The sequence below is a fragment of the Malania oleifera genome, chromosome 2 (genome assembly GCF_029873635.1).
Source record: "Malania oleifera isolate guangnan ecotype guangnan chromosome 2, ASM2987363v1, whole genome shotgun sequence".
In the NCBI taxonomy this organism is placed as follows: domain Eukaryota; kingdom Viridiplantae; phylum Streptophyta; class Magnoliopsida; order Santalales; family Ximeniaceae; genus Malania; species Malania oleifera.
In genome coordinates, this window is record NC_080418.1 from 13,479,996 (window position 1) to 13,494,075 (window position 14,080).

At 33.1% G+C, this 14,080-nt stretch overlaps 1 protein-coding gene across 2 annotated transcripts in view; it reads left to right on the top strand.

Moving 5' to 3' along the window:
• The first annotated feature begins 3,111 nt into the window (after window positions 1-3,111).
• LOC131147840 (uncharacterized) overlaps window positions 3,112-14,080 on the top strand; it is a 29,171-nt gene continuing 18,202 nt past the window's right edge. Inside the window, exons 1-3 of one of the 2 annotated variants that reach the window (XM_058097450.1) lie at window positions 3,112-3,304; window positions 3,394-3,441; window positions 8,751-9,339. In XM_058097450.1, the coding sequence (XP_057953433.1) occupies window positions 8,779-9,339 (561 nt within the window). In that variant the 5' untranslated portion in view covers window positions 3,112-3,304; window positions 3,394-3,441; window positions 8,751-8,778. Of the gene's footprint in view, window positions 3,305-3,376; window positions 3,442-8,750; window positions 9,340-14,080 lie in introns of those variants that run through there. The other variant, XM_058097451.1, reaches the window with a different exon arrangement.

The window sequence follows — 14,080 nt, forward strand, 5'->3', positions numbered from 1 at the left end:
AGTCTTCGAACATTGACGGACCCGAACTTGACTACTTAAAAAAAAATGGGACTCAATTAAAATTCACCGGGACTGAATTAAAAATACTGAGACTTGATTAAAAATATCGAAACTCGATTTACAATATCGGGACACAATTAAAAATACTGGGACTCGATTTAAAATACCGGGACTTGACTTTAAATACCAAGACTCGACTTAAGACACCGGGAATCGACTTAAGATATCGGGACTCGACTTAAAAAAATCGGGACTTGATTGGAAAACATACCGGGACTCAGTAAAAAACACCGGGATTCAGTGAAAACATCGGGACTCATTTAACACGTACCGAAACTCGATAAAAATACCGAGACTCGGCAAAAACACCATGACTAACCTTAAGACACCGGGACTCATCGAACACATACTTGGACTCGGTAAAAACACTAGGGCTCGACAAAAATATCGGGACTCAACTTAAGACATCGAGACTCATCGAACACATACCGGGACTCTGTAAAAATACCGGGACTCGATATAAATACCTACTAAACTTAAGACACCGATATTCAATTGGGTTTCTCAAAAAGGGTCCTCCGATTTCCGGGGCTCAAAGTCAGCTTTTATTGTGACGGGTCCTCTTGGGGAGGCCTAGTTAAAATTGGGGTGTCGACAGACATGCTATTGGCAAGAATACTCAGCAAGAGATTGAGCAATTGCTTACGCATGCTAGTTCATAGGATTATGAGACTTAATTAGTATTCAAAAATATCTTTGCAAGATATTCTCAACTAAACAAACTTTTATAAGGACAAGTTTTTAACCAGTTAGTATTTTAACATTTTACAAACTTGGTCCTTATTTTAGTTAAACATGGTCAAGCACCCAAATAAATGTTTTAAAACAAGTGCTTAGATGGTTTTCTGAAAAAAGGGTTGGCTACAGAAAACTGGCGATGGTTTGAAGTGTGCCATGAAAATCGGCGACGGTTTGAGTGGAGACTACTGTCCTCACAGAAAACCGGTGACGATTTGGAGAGTGCATAAGAAAATTGACGACGATTTGAGTCGAGACCACTGTCTTTACAGAAAATCGTCGACGGTTTCTAGAATGATTAGGAAAATCATCAACAGTTTCTGGCAGAGACAAAATGCATTAAATGAGTCTAAAATGGCCTGTTATCATTTTGTCTTGGCTCAATAAATGCCCAATGGCTACCAAACGATTAGTTCGTCCCCTTGGCTATAAATACAACCCTTCAACATTTATTTAAAACATTGATTGAGCATTTATTGTTAATGAAGTTAGTTGAAGCATTCATTCTCATTTCCACTTGCTCAAAACTCTCTTGCTACTCATTTTTGTCTACATATCACTTGCTGAAAGAGAGTAGTGTGAGGTTTATACTTGTATCATCAACTCAAGTAGGAGCATTCTACATTGTATCTACTTGCTTTCAAATTATTGGGAGGTTCTTTGTAGGGGTGAGCAAACGGTTGGTTCAATTAAATTCGGGTAATTAACAAAAAATTCGGTTAAATAATACTATTAACCGAACCGACTGAATTGACGAAGGACACCGAACCGACCCCGACCGAATTGCCCATTTGGGTAATTTGATTAACTGATTTTAACCGAAATCATTTAAAATTAATTCCTAGAAATATAATACAATTATAAATTTTTTTTTAAAACCAAATCCATCTTAATTAAATACCTTATTTATTAATTTTATTAATGAAAATAATATTTTACCATAGAACAAAGAATCCAAATAGGTTAATTAAACTCCTTAATGCACTTGCATAAGCAAAATTTATATTCACAAATTATATTTAAAATCTAATTAATTAGTAATTCGGTTAGTCGGTTAACCGAAATCTTTTTTACCCTTAACCGAACCGAAACCAATTAACCGAAATTTTGCAGAATTATAACCGAACCGACCGAACTGGGATTTTTACCTGAACTGAACCGACCAATTTCGGCCGGTCAATTCGGTTAATTTGGTTTTCACCAAATTATGCTCACCCTTAGTTCTTTGTGAGCCATTAAAATGTGCTTCTTGGTGAAGACCACGGTAGAACTCTTGGTGAGCAGTTGGATTGTAAAGGTTTCTCCGCCAGTGAAGGAGGGTTGCTTAGTGGATCTGGGGAATCCTTGAGTCGGTCTTAAGGCGTGGACATAGGCTTGGTGTCAAACCACGTTAATATCACCGTGTTAAGCTTTTCTTATCCTTCATTTTTCATATTGCTTGCTTGTTATTATTTGCCTTGAAAATAAACTGTGATATAATACTCTTGTATCTTACCAAGATAATTTTGTGATTGTAGAAAATTTTCATATCCGTGAAAAGTGTGTAGAACGTCTATTCACCCTCCTTTTAGACGCGCACTCGGGTCGACATATATGTATACTTAGTTCAGTTCGGTTTGGTTCAATCGATTTTTTAAAGGTCAAACCAAAATTGAACCGATAGATTCAGTTCTTCATTTTTCTAAATCAAATCGAATCGATTCACCTGTAAAATCACTAGTTTTGGTCCAGTTAGGATGGTGTGATCGATTTTTTCCATTTCAATCGATTTTATTACAACCTAAGATTCCCCCTATGGCAAACTACCTAAAACACACGTACAACAATCAATAAATTTTCTTAAATACCCCTATAACTACCAATAACTACCAAAAACTATAAAAAACTTTCAAAATAATCTTATAAGCACCCACAATTACCTAAAGTGTTCCAAAGTTATGAAAGCCCACACTAGTAGGCAATAAAACTTATTAGAGTGATTTGCATTTAAACATCATTGAGATATTGTATAAACAATGCACATAGATATTATGTACAAATTTATATACCTATATAATTAAACTTAATATCATACAAAAAATTAAACTCATATAAATTATAAATTTACTATAATTTATATTTAAATTAAGATTGTAATAGGTGCTCCATCAGACCATCACTAGTAATTTGCTCCATTTCTAGCAATTCAAATTTTTTTTTAACATCACAGAATTCACGTAATTGTCCTATTATTACTTAATAAATATTTAAAATATTGGCGTCATATTTATGCGTAGAGAGATAGGGTATAAAACAAATTTTGTTTATTTATATATTTATTTTTTGTTGGGATTTTGGGACGACCTTTATCGGACGGTTAGGTTTTGCTGGGTGTAGAGGTATATATTTGAACATTTTAGGGTTTTTTCTTCCATCATTTGATTCATTTCCATTCGGCCGAGGAACGCAGTTGTGATTTCCTCTTTCTCTGGATTCAGTCTTTTGTTCTCAGTTTCATCTGCTGCAGGTGACGGTTTCCTTTTACGATGGCAATCTCTTTTGTGGTTTTCTTTGAATTTTCACCACCAATCTGCTCATTGATTTGTGTACTGCCAGGTTCCCCGGTCTTCTCTCTCGTTATCCATCAATCCTTTGCAGTTGAACGTGAGTTTGGGCTCGTTCTCTTTTTTGGTATTTTGATTATTATGCTATTTGATTGACGAATTATTCGTGGGATGCTGTGATTATCTGTGAGGTTTATTTTATCGATTGATATTAAAATTGACATTAGGGTTTGTGGGTAATGGAAGAGTTTAGCTTCATTCTGCTTTTATTTTCACGATTCCTGTTCGTTGTTTCTTTGATATTCTACGAACCTTCATTTGCTTAGGGTTTTGCTGTTGAATCTGCTCGTCAGGGCCTCTTTTTGTATGTTGCATAAAATGTGGTGTTTTCATAATAGTACGTACTACAAGTCTACAAGCATACGCAGACTTGGCTCTCTGCGTGTCTGTTTGAGTGCATCTGTGGCCTTTTTTACTTTTTTCTTTTTGGGGTTTTGGGGGGGGGGGGGGAGGGGAGAGGAGGTTGTTAATGTTATAATGTTTTTGGAAAGATTAATTTGCTGCTTGGGAGCATAGATTTCGGACCTTAGATTTAGATTTGGATAAATTTTAATGCAATTTTATATTACATCTCATCCAAATCCAATGCAAATACAAATCCAAGCCTCTCCAAACATAAGGTTAAGGCAGAATGCCCAAAGACGAGTCTGAGTGTGCCATGGTTGAAAGATTGGAATACATGTTCAGTGTTTTTTGTTAATTTAGATGAACATCTTTGATCTGTAATTTCCATTATGCGGATGTTAATTCTGAAAAAAAGCATAGAGAATGCCCTAAATTTGTTCTACGTTTATCTGGGCTGCAATCTCCTAGATCTATTATTTTCACTTCTGGGATCCCTGAGACTGCAGAGCAGGAAAGTATTCAGATTCTAGGTGTTTCTGTAGGAGCTCTACCTTTGAGATATCTTGGTTACCCATTGGCTGCAAGAAGGGTCAGTAAGAAAGATTGTTAGAAGCTTGTAGAAAAGATTTCTTTTAGGATTTGCAGCCGGATTTTTAAGCATTTTTTTATACTTAAGGGTCACAGAAGTTAAATCTTTGCTGAATTTCTCTCTAAACCTTGTCCGCAAGGTGTCAAGGACTCAATTCTTTGGCAGATTTCACCTTCAGGTTCTTTTACATTCAACTCAGCCTGGGACTTCTGGGCTCTGAGGGAAAAGAATCCTTCATGACATGGTATTTTACTGTCTGGTTTAAACCAATGCTCAGAGATGTGCTTTAATCTGCTGGCTAGCTTCTTGGAATAGACGTGACCCTTGATAGACTGCTTGCCTGGACATGGGTTAACTTTGTTGCATGCTTGTCCTGCCTAGAAGGCTCAGTGAGTTTATTAGAGACATTTATCAGAAGGTTACTGCGGCACTTAATTTCCCTAGGTTGTTTTCTTGCTGTGGTGAAGAGTTTCTCTCAATTTCCTAAGTAACAGTCCATTAGTGGTCATTTGCTAGTTAGCCTGGGCTGTCTCTCTCTACCCTGTTTGGAAAGCTAGAAATCAGTTTTGTTATAGAACTCATCTTTTGTTCTTGATGCCCTTTTAGGTTGATGCTCTTATTTTAGGAGGTCCAGCAAAATCTAGAAATGCAGTTTTGTTTCAAAAACTCTTTTTTTGCTCTTTTTGATGTTAGGGGTCTGAAGCCTTTGTTTTAGGAGAGGTGTAGCTTATTTTAAACGGGAAGGATCTGTTAGCCTTTTCTTTGTTGTTATGTTTTTCCCTATGAGCTAATGTATCTTTTCTTACCTCCTGAAAAAATTGAACAACTTTCTTTCAATCTTAGGATTCTCCCCACTTGGACACACAGCATGTGGCACTTGCCTTCTTTTAGGCTCCCTTATGTACAAAGTTTGGTTTTCATTACCCAAAGAAAATTTGACTTGCGACGCATGTGCATGCACTTCTTAATAGACAGAGGTTCTTCTTTGGTCTCAATACATGAAAATAGATGTACCTGTTTGCTGTTAACATTAAGAATTTAAGATAAAATATAATTTTTATTGTTAAAAGAAATTCTATGCGACATTCAGAAAACTGTGTAGGGGAATTAGAACTCGAATGGGTCTTCATTCTTTTAGAAAATCAAAGAAAAACACCAAGGGAGGGTGAAATTTGGAGCTCAAAAAAGCTGTAAATGAATGGTTATTGGGAGTTATTCTTCTTCGAACTTTAATTCGAGCAATTCAATCATATTTTATCTCAGTGACTTAGTCTCCATTGCTGCTAATAACAAGTCATTTCTCATGGTGATCGGTTTTGGCCTTCCATTAGTTATTATTAGTTTCTAGTGATGGATTTGTTTTCTTTTTTTTTAGGGCTTAGATCATGTAGTTCGGTGGTTACATTCTATAACGCCACAACTTTATTTAACTTTTAATTTGAAATAATGGTACAATTATTTTGACTCAATACTCAAAATTGACTTAGGTTTGAGCCTTTGCACTTTTCTAATAATGCCAGTTTTGGTTATCAAAAACTATGCGTTTAGTTTAGGAAGGAACTTGATTTAGGTACCAAGAATCGACGAGTTCTTTAAATAAATTAAATATTCAATTTTAGACGCAAGAGTAATAATACAAAGTTTTGATGGTGTGGTAAAAAGGTGATTTTATTTTATGTAATGATCATATGGTAAAAATGTGCTCTTCTTAGTCCCTACATTTCTCATCATTTTTGCCATTTAGTGTTAGACTAAAGCATAAAAAATGTTGACATGGATAATGATAAGATACTTAATTTGTTCCGCTATGTCCTTCTCTCTTTGAAGTTGTGTTCGGAAGGCCAAGATTCCATCCAAAGTCATGGCTTTTCAAGATCCCTTCCAAGGTCAAGGCTTTTGTTTGGTTAGTATTCTTAATAGTTTTAACACCAAGAACTTGCCAAATTGTTACACATAGGAGGCTACAACCGTTGCACAAGGTTTTATGTCCTGATGCATGTTCATGTGCTTTAGTGTTGGGTAACAATCGTTACCCAACAATAATCTTTTCTTGCATTATGTAGTGACTTGGAGCTTTTGAAGTAAGTTATTTGGTCTGTTCAGTTGTTATTGGGTGTGCCCAAGCTTGTTGAAGACTTTCATTCACTTCTTTTAGAGGCTTTGGGAGGCATATGAATGCTAGTAGATCGTGGGCTTGTGTGGTCTTACGAGGTGTTTGGGGTATATGATTGTAGAGGAATGGTCATATTTTTTAGGTTCTTTGTTTGTTCTTTCACTTTGATTGTGTTTTTTGGCTACCTTTGCAAGCTTATGTTGATTTGGGTTTGTTCTTGTAGTTTTCTATTTTCTTCTGTCTGTATGTAATCTTCTTTTGTTTTTATTAGGAGGACATCACATCACCCTATCCTACTCATATTTTTTCTTTCTTCTGATATAATTTCTTTTCTCCCCCTATAATAATAATAAAAAGTAAAGACACTATTGTTGGTGTTGTTACAAACATGGGCATGGGAGGAAATCAAGTTTGATGTGGGACTGTGACACGCATCCAATTCATTTTCTCATTTATCAAATCTTAATGTGGTTTTTTCCGATTGTCCTTGTTTTGTTTTTTTTTTAAATCTTAATCCGTAGTTCCTTTCACTCTCTTAAACCTTGATCCTTTTTTCTTCTCTATTTTTGTCAAAAATTTTATGTTCTTTTTCCTTGTTATTAAAATGTTAGGCATTTTGTAAAGTAACTTTGTCAAGGTTAACTCATGGAGAGTAACAAAAAGCATCAACTCTTGCGATGTGGTGTTAGTTGTATGAATTGCTATTCCCATATTGCTTTTTTCTCGATAAAATTTATGCGTGCAATTTAAGATGGCACGGTATTGGTTCAGTGGTAATGTACTCATCACACCCTCCTTTTAGGCAGGGTTCTAATCTCACCATTCCTTCCCCTAGTTAACTATATCCCAAAAAAGTGTTTAATTAAATAACATTATGTTCTTATATACTAAAATTTTTATTTGTTGAACTTCGAAAAATGCTTGAGATCCTTAAAATGCTAGACTGACACCTTGTTTTTTTAGATTCAAATGTTAATTTTCTAATTGATAGAATCTTTCTATAGTCTCGAAAACCTTTTAATGATTCAAGATAATATACTAGCTTTGACAACATGCCATAGGGAACCCAAAATGTGCATATCCTCAACGCCCCTGCTTGCAAACAATGTTTGGAAAATGCTCTTGAGACTTGCCTTAAGATGAGGCATGCTTCAAATACCTCAAACAGGTCAATTCAATGTGGATGGAGGCTTACACATTTGCACAAAAGGCACGTCCTCACTAATTGAGGCTTATGCATTTTGGGGGTGTGAATCTTGAGTCAGATTTGGTTAGACAATTTTTACCACATTTTTATATAGAACCCTTGAATCTTAATCTTTCTAAGGAAAACTTTTAGTTGCATGTGAAAGTAGTTTGAACTTTACTCTTGAACCCTTTTCTAAGAAAAATTGGTAGTTGCATGTTAGATTGTGGAAATAATTTGGACTTTGTAGTGTTGTAACTATCTCGGGCAGTTTATGTAGTGAATTCAAGTTAGTATTTTCTTAATGTCCAAAAAGTAATTTACAAATTATTTTTTATTTTTTTAAATTTATTTGTAATTTTCTTAATTATTTTTTTATTTTGTAAACATGTAATTGTTTACATATTTTTATCTAAAAAAATAAAATTGTCAAAAGGATGAAGCCTCAATTTAAGCTTTTGCACCTAGCCTTATAAGAGTAAAAAAATGCCTTTGCCTCTAAGAGTATTACTTGTAACAAGGACTTAAGATTATTTTTTTGTTCTTTGGAGGTAGAGGTCTTGTAGTTTCTCAAGTTTCACAAACCTCATTGAACATTTATTTATTAGTGCTAATAAACTTTTTTTTTTTTTTAAATTTTCACCATCAATATAGAAATAAAAAGTGTGCTGCTTCTCAACTTGTTTTCGATTCAAAATGATAATTTTGCCTTTTTTTGATTTATTAAAAAGCGATGAAGTTGCACCTATTTGAATTTTTTTTTTATAAAATTTTGGAACTTTTTCTTTTGGAGAGGGGGAGGGGGTTGAGACACTTTAAGCCCTTGAGCAACATTTGACATGGAATGGCAAGGTATGTGGTAGTATCAATGAACAAAAAAGAGTTCTATTTTTGTATAAAAAATGTTGAGATGGTACCTACATATGCCATAAAATCATATCTCTCCCTTTTATTCTGTACTCTATCATTTTGGGGGTAGGGGAATTAGCTAAAGACTAGGTTCCCATTACACTTATTTCAAGCTACTAGCAAGACTTTAAAGACACAATGCCACAATTTGACTGTGGTTCTTGTGGTTGCAATATCTCTTACACCTTCTTGGTTTATATCTTATAGGCCTTTCTTTGTGATCACCTAAGTGACCATGGCAAATAAAGGCAAGGATGAGGGCTCTAAATCAATACTTGAAAAGAATGATTCAGGTAATAATGTTGAAACTAAGGCAACTATATCTGAGCTCGTGAACATGAATGTTGAAGACCCCACTACTATTGTCAAGGGTGAAGATAAGGAAGAGAATAAAAAAGAAGAGGTGAATAATGAACAACTTTCTAGAGAAAATTCCAAGGGAAAGGTTAAGAAGTTGAGGAAAAGGAAAAAGAAGAATACGACATCGGGGAACACGAATACGGTGGTTGCTATTGATGTAAAGAAGCCTGAGTCTTCAACCAAGAAGGCTAAGAAGAGGGTTGAGGGCTCAGGAATGATATTTATGTGCAGTTCAAAGACAAAGAAAGATTGCTATCGTTATAAAGTTTTAGGGTTGCCTGCAAGCAAGAAAGACGTGGTATCAAAGGTTTATAAAGGCATGCGGCTTTTTTTGTTTGATATTGATTTGAGGTTGATGTATGGAATCTACAAAGCTACAGCGCCGGGAGGCTACAATATTGAGCCAAAGGCTTTCAAGTCGGTTTTCCCATCTCAGGTTAGTGTTCTTCTAATGAAAATATTATTTTTTATGTTCTTTTGTTTAATAAATCGAGATACATGTTTTTTTGTGCAAGTATTATGAGAAGCAAATTCTCGTGTTACTAATTAACTCTTGCACAGAGAGCATTTGTTTTGTAGTTTATAGTATTTTGTTACATGAGTCTCGTAGTTTTAAACTAGAGGTGTTTGATTGCACCTCTTGATGTCCTTTTAATGCGTTCAAATTGGTAAGACATCACCCCTAACCCAATGCTGCTCTTAATCGTTAGAAGATCAGTCTACAAATTTATGACTTGATTAATTGATGAGCTCTTAAATCTTTTCAAATATCAAATAGCTTCAAAGTCTATGTGCTTTTTGACAGGATGTGTGATATTGTAGGCTTATTTGGTGATAGTGGAACACTTAGATCCAATTTTAGATGACAAAAACATCTAATTACTTGGTTGCGTGTAGGAACGTTTTATTTTATGTTGCTCAATTTTTATGTTTTTATTTGTGTTATATTTGGCCAACTTCGAAGTCATGAAAGTTAAATATGTCGAGTTATTTGGGAACATATTTCTACATCTTTGAAACCAAAACATATGCCAAATGTATCTAATGTAGTCAATCTTAAAAGCCTTTTTGTGTGGGATTGGTTGTATAAGCCTTTTTCTACCCGTAGTGGTTAAAGTTGCAAGGCCCCAGGTACATTGAGGGAACAAAAGGGTGCCTTGAGCCTAGGTGTGAGGTGAAGGCATGCACCAGAGGACTAACCCTCGTTTCGTTTGCATAATGGAATTGAAATAGCGGCCCTTTCTTAGGTTTGCGAAATGAAATTGAAGCAGGAAAGGAATTGAGGAAGGAATGGAATCAAGGTAGGAATGGAAATACTTTTGGAATGCATTATTGCATTTAATAATATGGAATAACTAGAAATCTAGATTCAATTTCTTTCCAACATTCGATATTCTTCAATGGCTACTATAATGGAATGAACCATAAGTCTTTTTTTTTTTTGTAAAATCGATAATACATAATTATTTAATTTTGTATTTTTTATTTATTATTTTATGATAGTAATTTTTATTAGCTCTAATAATATTTTTTTTTATTGTTGTTATTATTATTTTTTGTTTTTATACTAATTATTATCCCTATAATAATAATAATTTTTTCCCTTTTTATTATTGTTGTTCTTTTTGTTATTATTGTTTTATAGTAATAAATATTATTGCCATTGTAATTATTATTTTTTATTTTTATAATAGTTATTGTCCTTAATTTTTCCTTATTTTTATTATTATTATTATTATTATTGTTCTTTATTATTATTTTAATAGTAATAAATATTATTGCCATTGTAATTATTATTAATTATTATTTTTATAATAATTATTGTCCTTAAAATAATAATAATTAGTTTTGCAATATTTATTTTTATTGTTCTTGTTTTTATTATTCTAATAGTAATAAATATTATTATTAGTTATTGTAATTGCTAGGAGTAGCTATTATTTTTTATTATTTTTATAATAATCATTATTCTTGAAACAATAATTATTATTTTGGCCCTTTAAATTATTAATATTTTTCTTGTTATTATTATTTTTATAATAAATAATATTATTGTTATTGTAATTATTATTAATTGTTATTAATTTATTATAATAGTAATAATAATTAGTCTTATTAGTATTAGTTTGTTGTTTTTAGAATATTTTTAATTATAAAATGAGTCTGATTCCTTAGAATGAAGATTAAATCTAGCCCATTTGGATTGGAATCACGATTTGCATTCTGATTAGAATATGATTCTACTCTTAATTTAACAAATCAAATGCAGGAATGTGATTCCATTCCTAATGTTTGATTCCATTTCAGGCCTAATTTTGCACACCAAACGGGGGTTAAAGGAATTGAGAGAGGAATTGAATTTAAGGCAGGAATGAATTTGCTTTTGACATGTTTTTATTGGGTTTTTTAGTAACAAGAAATGACGGTAGAAATCATAGTTTTGATTTCTTTAAAACATTTCGTATTCTTCAATGGTGGTTATAATGAATTGAAAAAAATTCATTTTTCGAAAATACCCTACAAATATTATTATTTTTTAGAATTTTCAAATATATGACTTTAAATTCAACATTTAGATCATAATATTTGTTTACATTTTTAGTACTAATTAAAAACTTTTTTGTTTTGATTTTATTTGATATTTTTCAAAGTAAACAACAATTATAGTAATAATAATAATAAATTACCTTTATTTTTTTGTTATTTAATTGCTTTTATAATAATTATTAATGTAACTATTATTTTATTCTCTTCGTATTATTATCTTTGTAATAATTAGTAGGGTAAAAGACATTGACCTCTTTTGAGGTTTCAAAAATTTCAAAGATCTCCCCTGAGGGTTCAAGAACTCCATTGACCTCACTTGAGGTTTGCTAAAAAATACAAACGTTCCATTGTATTTTTGCAAAAGACAAGTTTTTTTGAATCGAGGTTTGTTCCTTTTTGGCAAACCTCTGGGGAGGTCTGTGACATTTTTGAAACCTCAAGGGAGGTCTGTCGCATTTTTGAAATCTCAGGGGAGGTCTTTGTTTGTTTACCAAACCTTAGGGGAGGTGAGTGTCTTTTGCCCTAATTATTATAATAATAATTTACTATTATTGTTTTTGTCGTCATTGTTGGTTGTTATTTTGTTATTTTTACTATCTTTATAATAATAAGTATTTTTATTTTATTATTATTGTTGTTTTTACTTTTTTCCTTTTTAAGAATGGTATTAATTATTTTGGGGGTTATAATTAGCATTCAAAAAAATGACTCGAGTGGAATTATGATTCCTACCTGTAAAAGAAGGAGTCACCATTCCATTGAATGGGGGAATTATACAAACCATTTAATGGGATGTAATTCGATCCTCGATTACACAAACCAAACATGGGGAATGTGAATCAATATCAAAATTACGATTTCATTCTTACATTGATTCCACAAACCATGTGGGGGCAAAATATCTATTTTGATGGAAATTTTTTGAGAGCCTCAATTTATGAATTTTGATAGAAATTTTATTGGAAATTACAATTGAAACTTTGGAAAATAGTAAAATATATGATGGGAATTCGCTTGTTTCTCTTTAGTTTTAAATTTAAAAAATTGAAGTTATAGCCGATATATTTGAATATTCAGTCAAAACTGTGCAAAAAAGAAATGGAATGTTTTTTCCCCCCTATTCTAGACTCTCGCAAAATCCTACTGTGGATTAAAATTTTGGCAAAATTACCACAGTTTTAGACCATGCATTTGATTCATCTTTATGGGGTGCACATTTAGTAAAATTGTACATAAGATACCTTGGGTGATGAAATCTTGATTTCTAAAACACATTAGCACTTATATTTTAAAAAAAGGAAGACCTAAATGTTCAATACTAGATATAAATGCATAGAAAATATTGAACTACCGAGCATAGCTCAACATAGTTCCAAAATACAATAATAAACACATAAAACTACAAAAGTACAAGTTACATTAGAATCCAAATCTAAAAGCTATTTGTCGACATTATCAAGTAAGATATTACTTTTCCTCTAGAAGACTAGGATGATAAATTCACACTCCATATTGATCTTGTGCAATGGGTGTTCTCACTATAGCATTAACACTCCATGTCAAAGAATCATCTTCTAATACATTCATCATCTTTATCGGCATCTCCACTCATTCCTCCAATAAACTATTCATTCATATTGTTGATATCTTTTAAGAAAGGTGTGATCAATGGTGATACTAGTGACCTAGCATTGTCACCAAGTGTGGCACATTTTCCTTTGCTTACCCTATACCAAATTTCCAACCACCTCAGAAGCACATGCACCGAACAAAAGATTGTTTTTTTTTTTGTCCACACACGATGAATCAAACGCTACCTAAAGAAGAGAACAAGAAAGGTTTGGAGGACTGGGGGCTGTACTCTAGGGGATCACTTCGATGCTTAAAGTCAGAAAAAATGGAAGGGTATGAAATGACAACATAATATGAAAATGAGTTATTGTAAGATACCTTACCTCTTCTCGGAGTGCCCCTTTAATAGTTGTTGTTTTGGCCTTCCTCCCATTAATTCCCCAATTAAGGAGGAGGGTTATTAGGGAGTTACGGACTTTTATGTTAGGACTTATATTGGATTTTTGTTGTTGCTGCTAAAATCTAGACCGAGATTTGTTGGATCTATCACAACCTTGGCCACTTGAAAAAGAGAAAAAGAAAGGCTTGGAGGACTCGGGGTTTATTTTTGGGGATTACTCCATTGCCCGAGTTAGGAAAATGGAAGGGTATGTATTGAATGGAAACAGTATAAGATTGACAATGTTTGAGATGTGCTTACTTCTTCTCAGAGTGACCAATTTTATAATTGTGTAAGCTTTCCTTTCATTAATTCCCCCATTTATGAGGAATTTATTAAGGATTTACGGGCCTTTATGTTGGAGGTTATATACTGGATTTATGGGTCTTTATTGGGGGTGTTACAAGAGTTTATTATCCCCTTTAATTCTCCTTCATGCCCATCTAACCTTATTTAATTTTTAGACCAACATTTTATGCTTTATTAGTTGCCCTCCACTCCTAAGCCCTAGGAATTCTTCCTTCACTTCTTAAAGCTATAATTGGCGTTGGTTGCCTTAATCTGCTGCATAAGGTTGACATTCAAAATTCTCCAACAACAATACAACGGACACCGAATC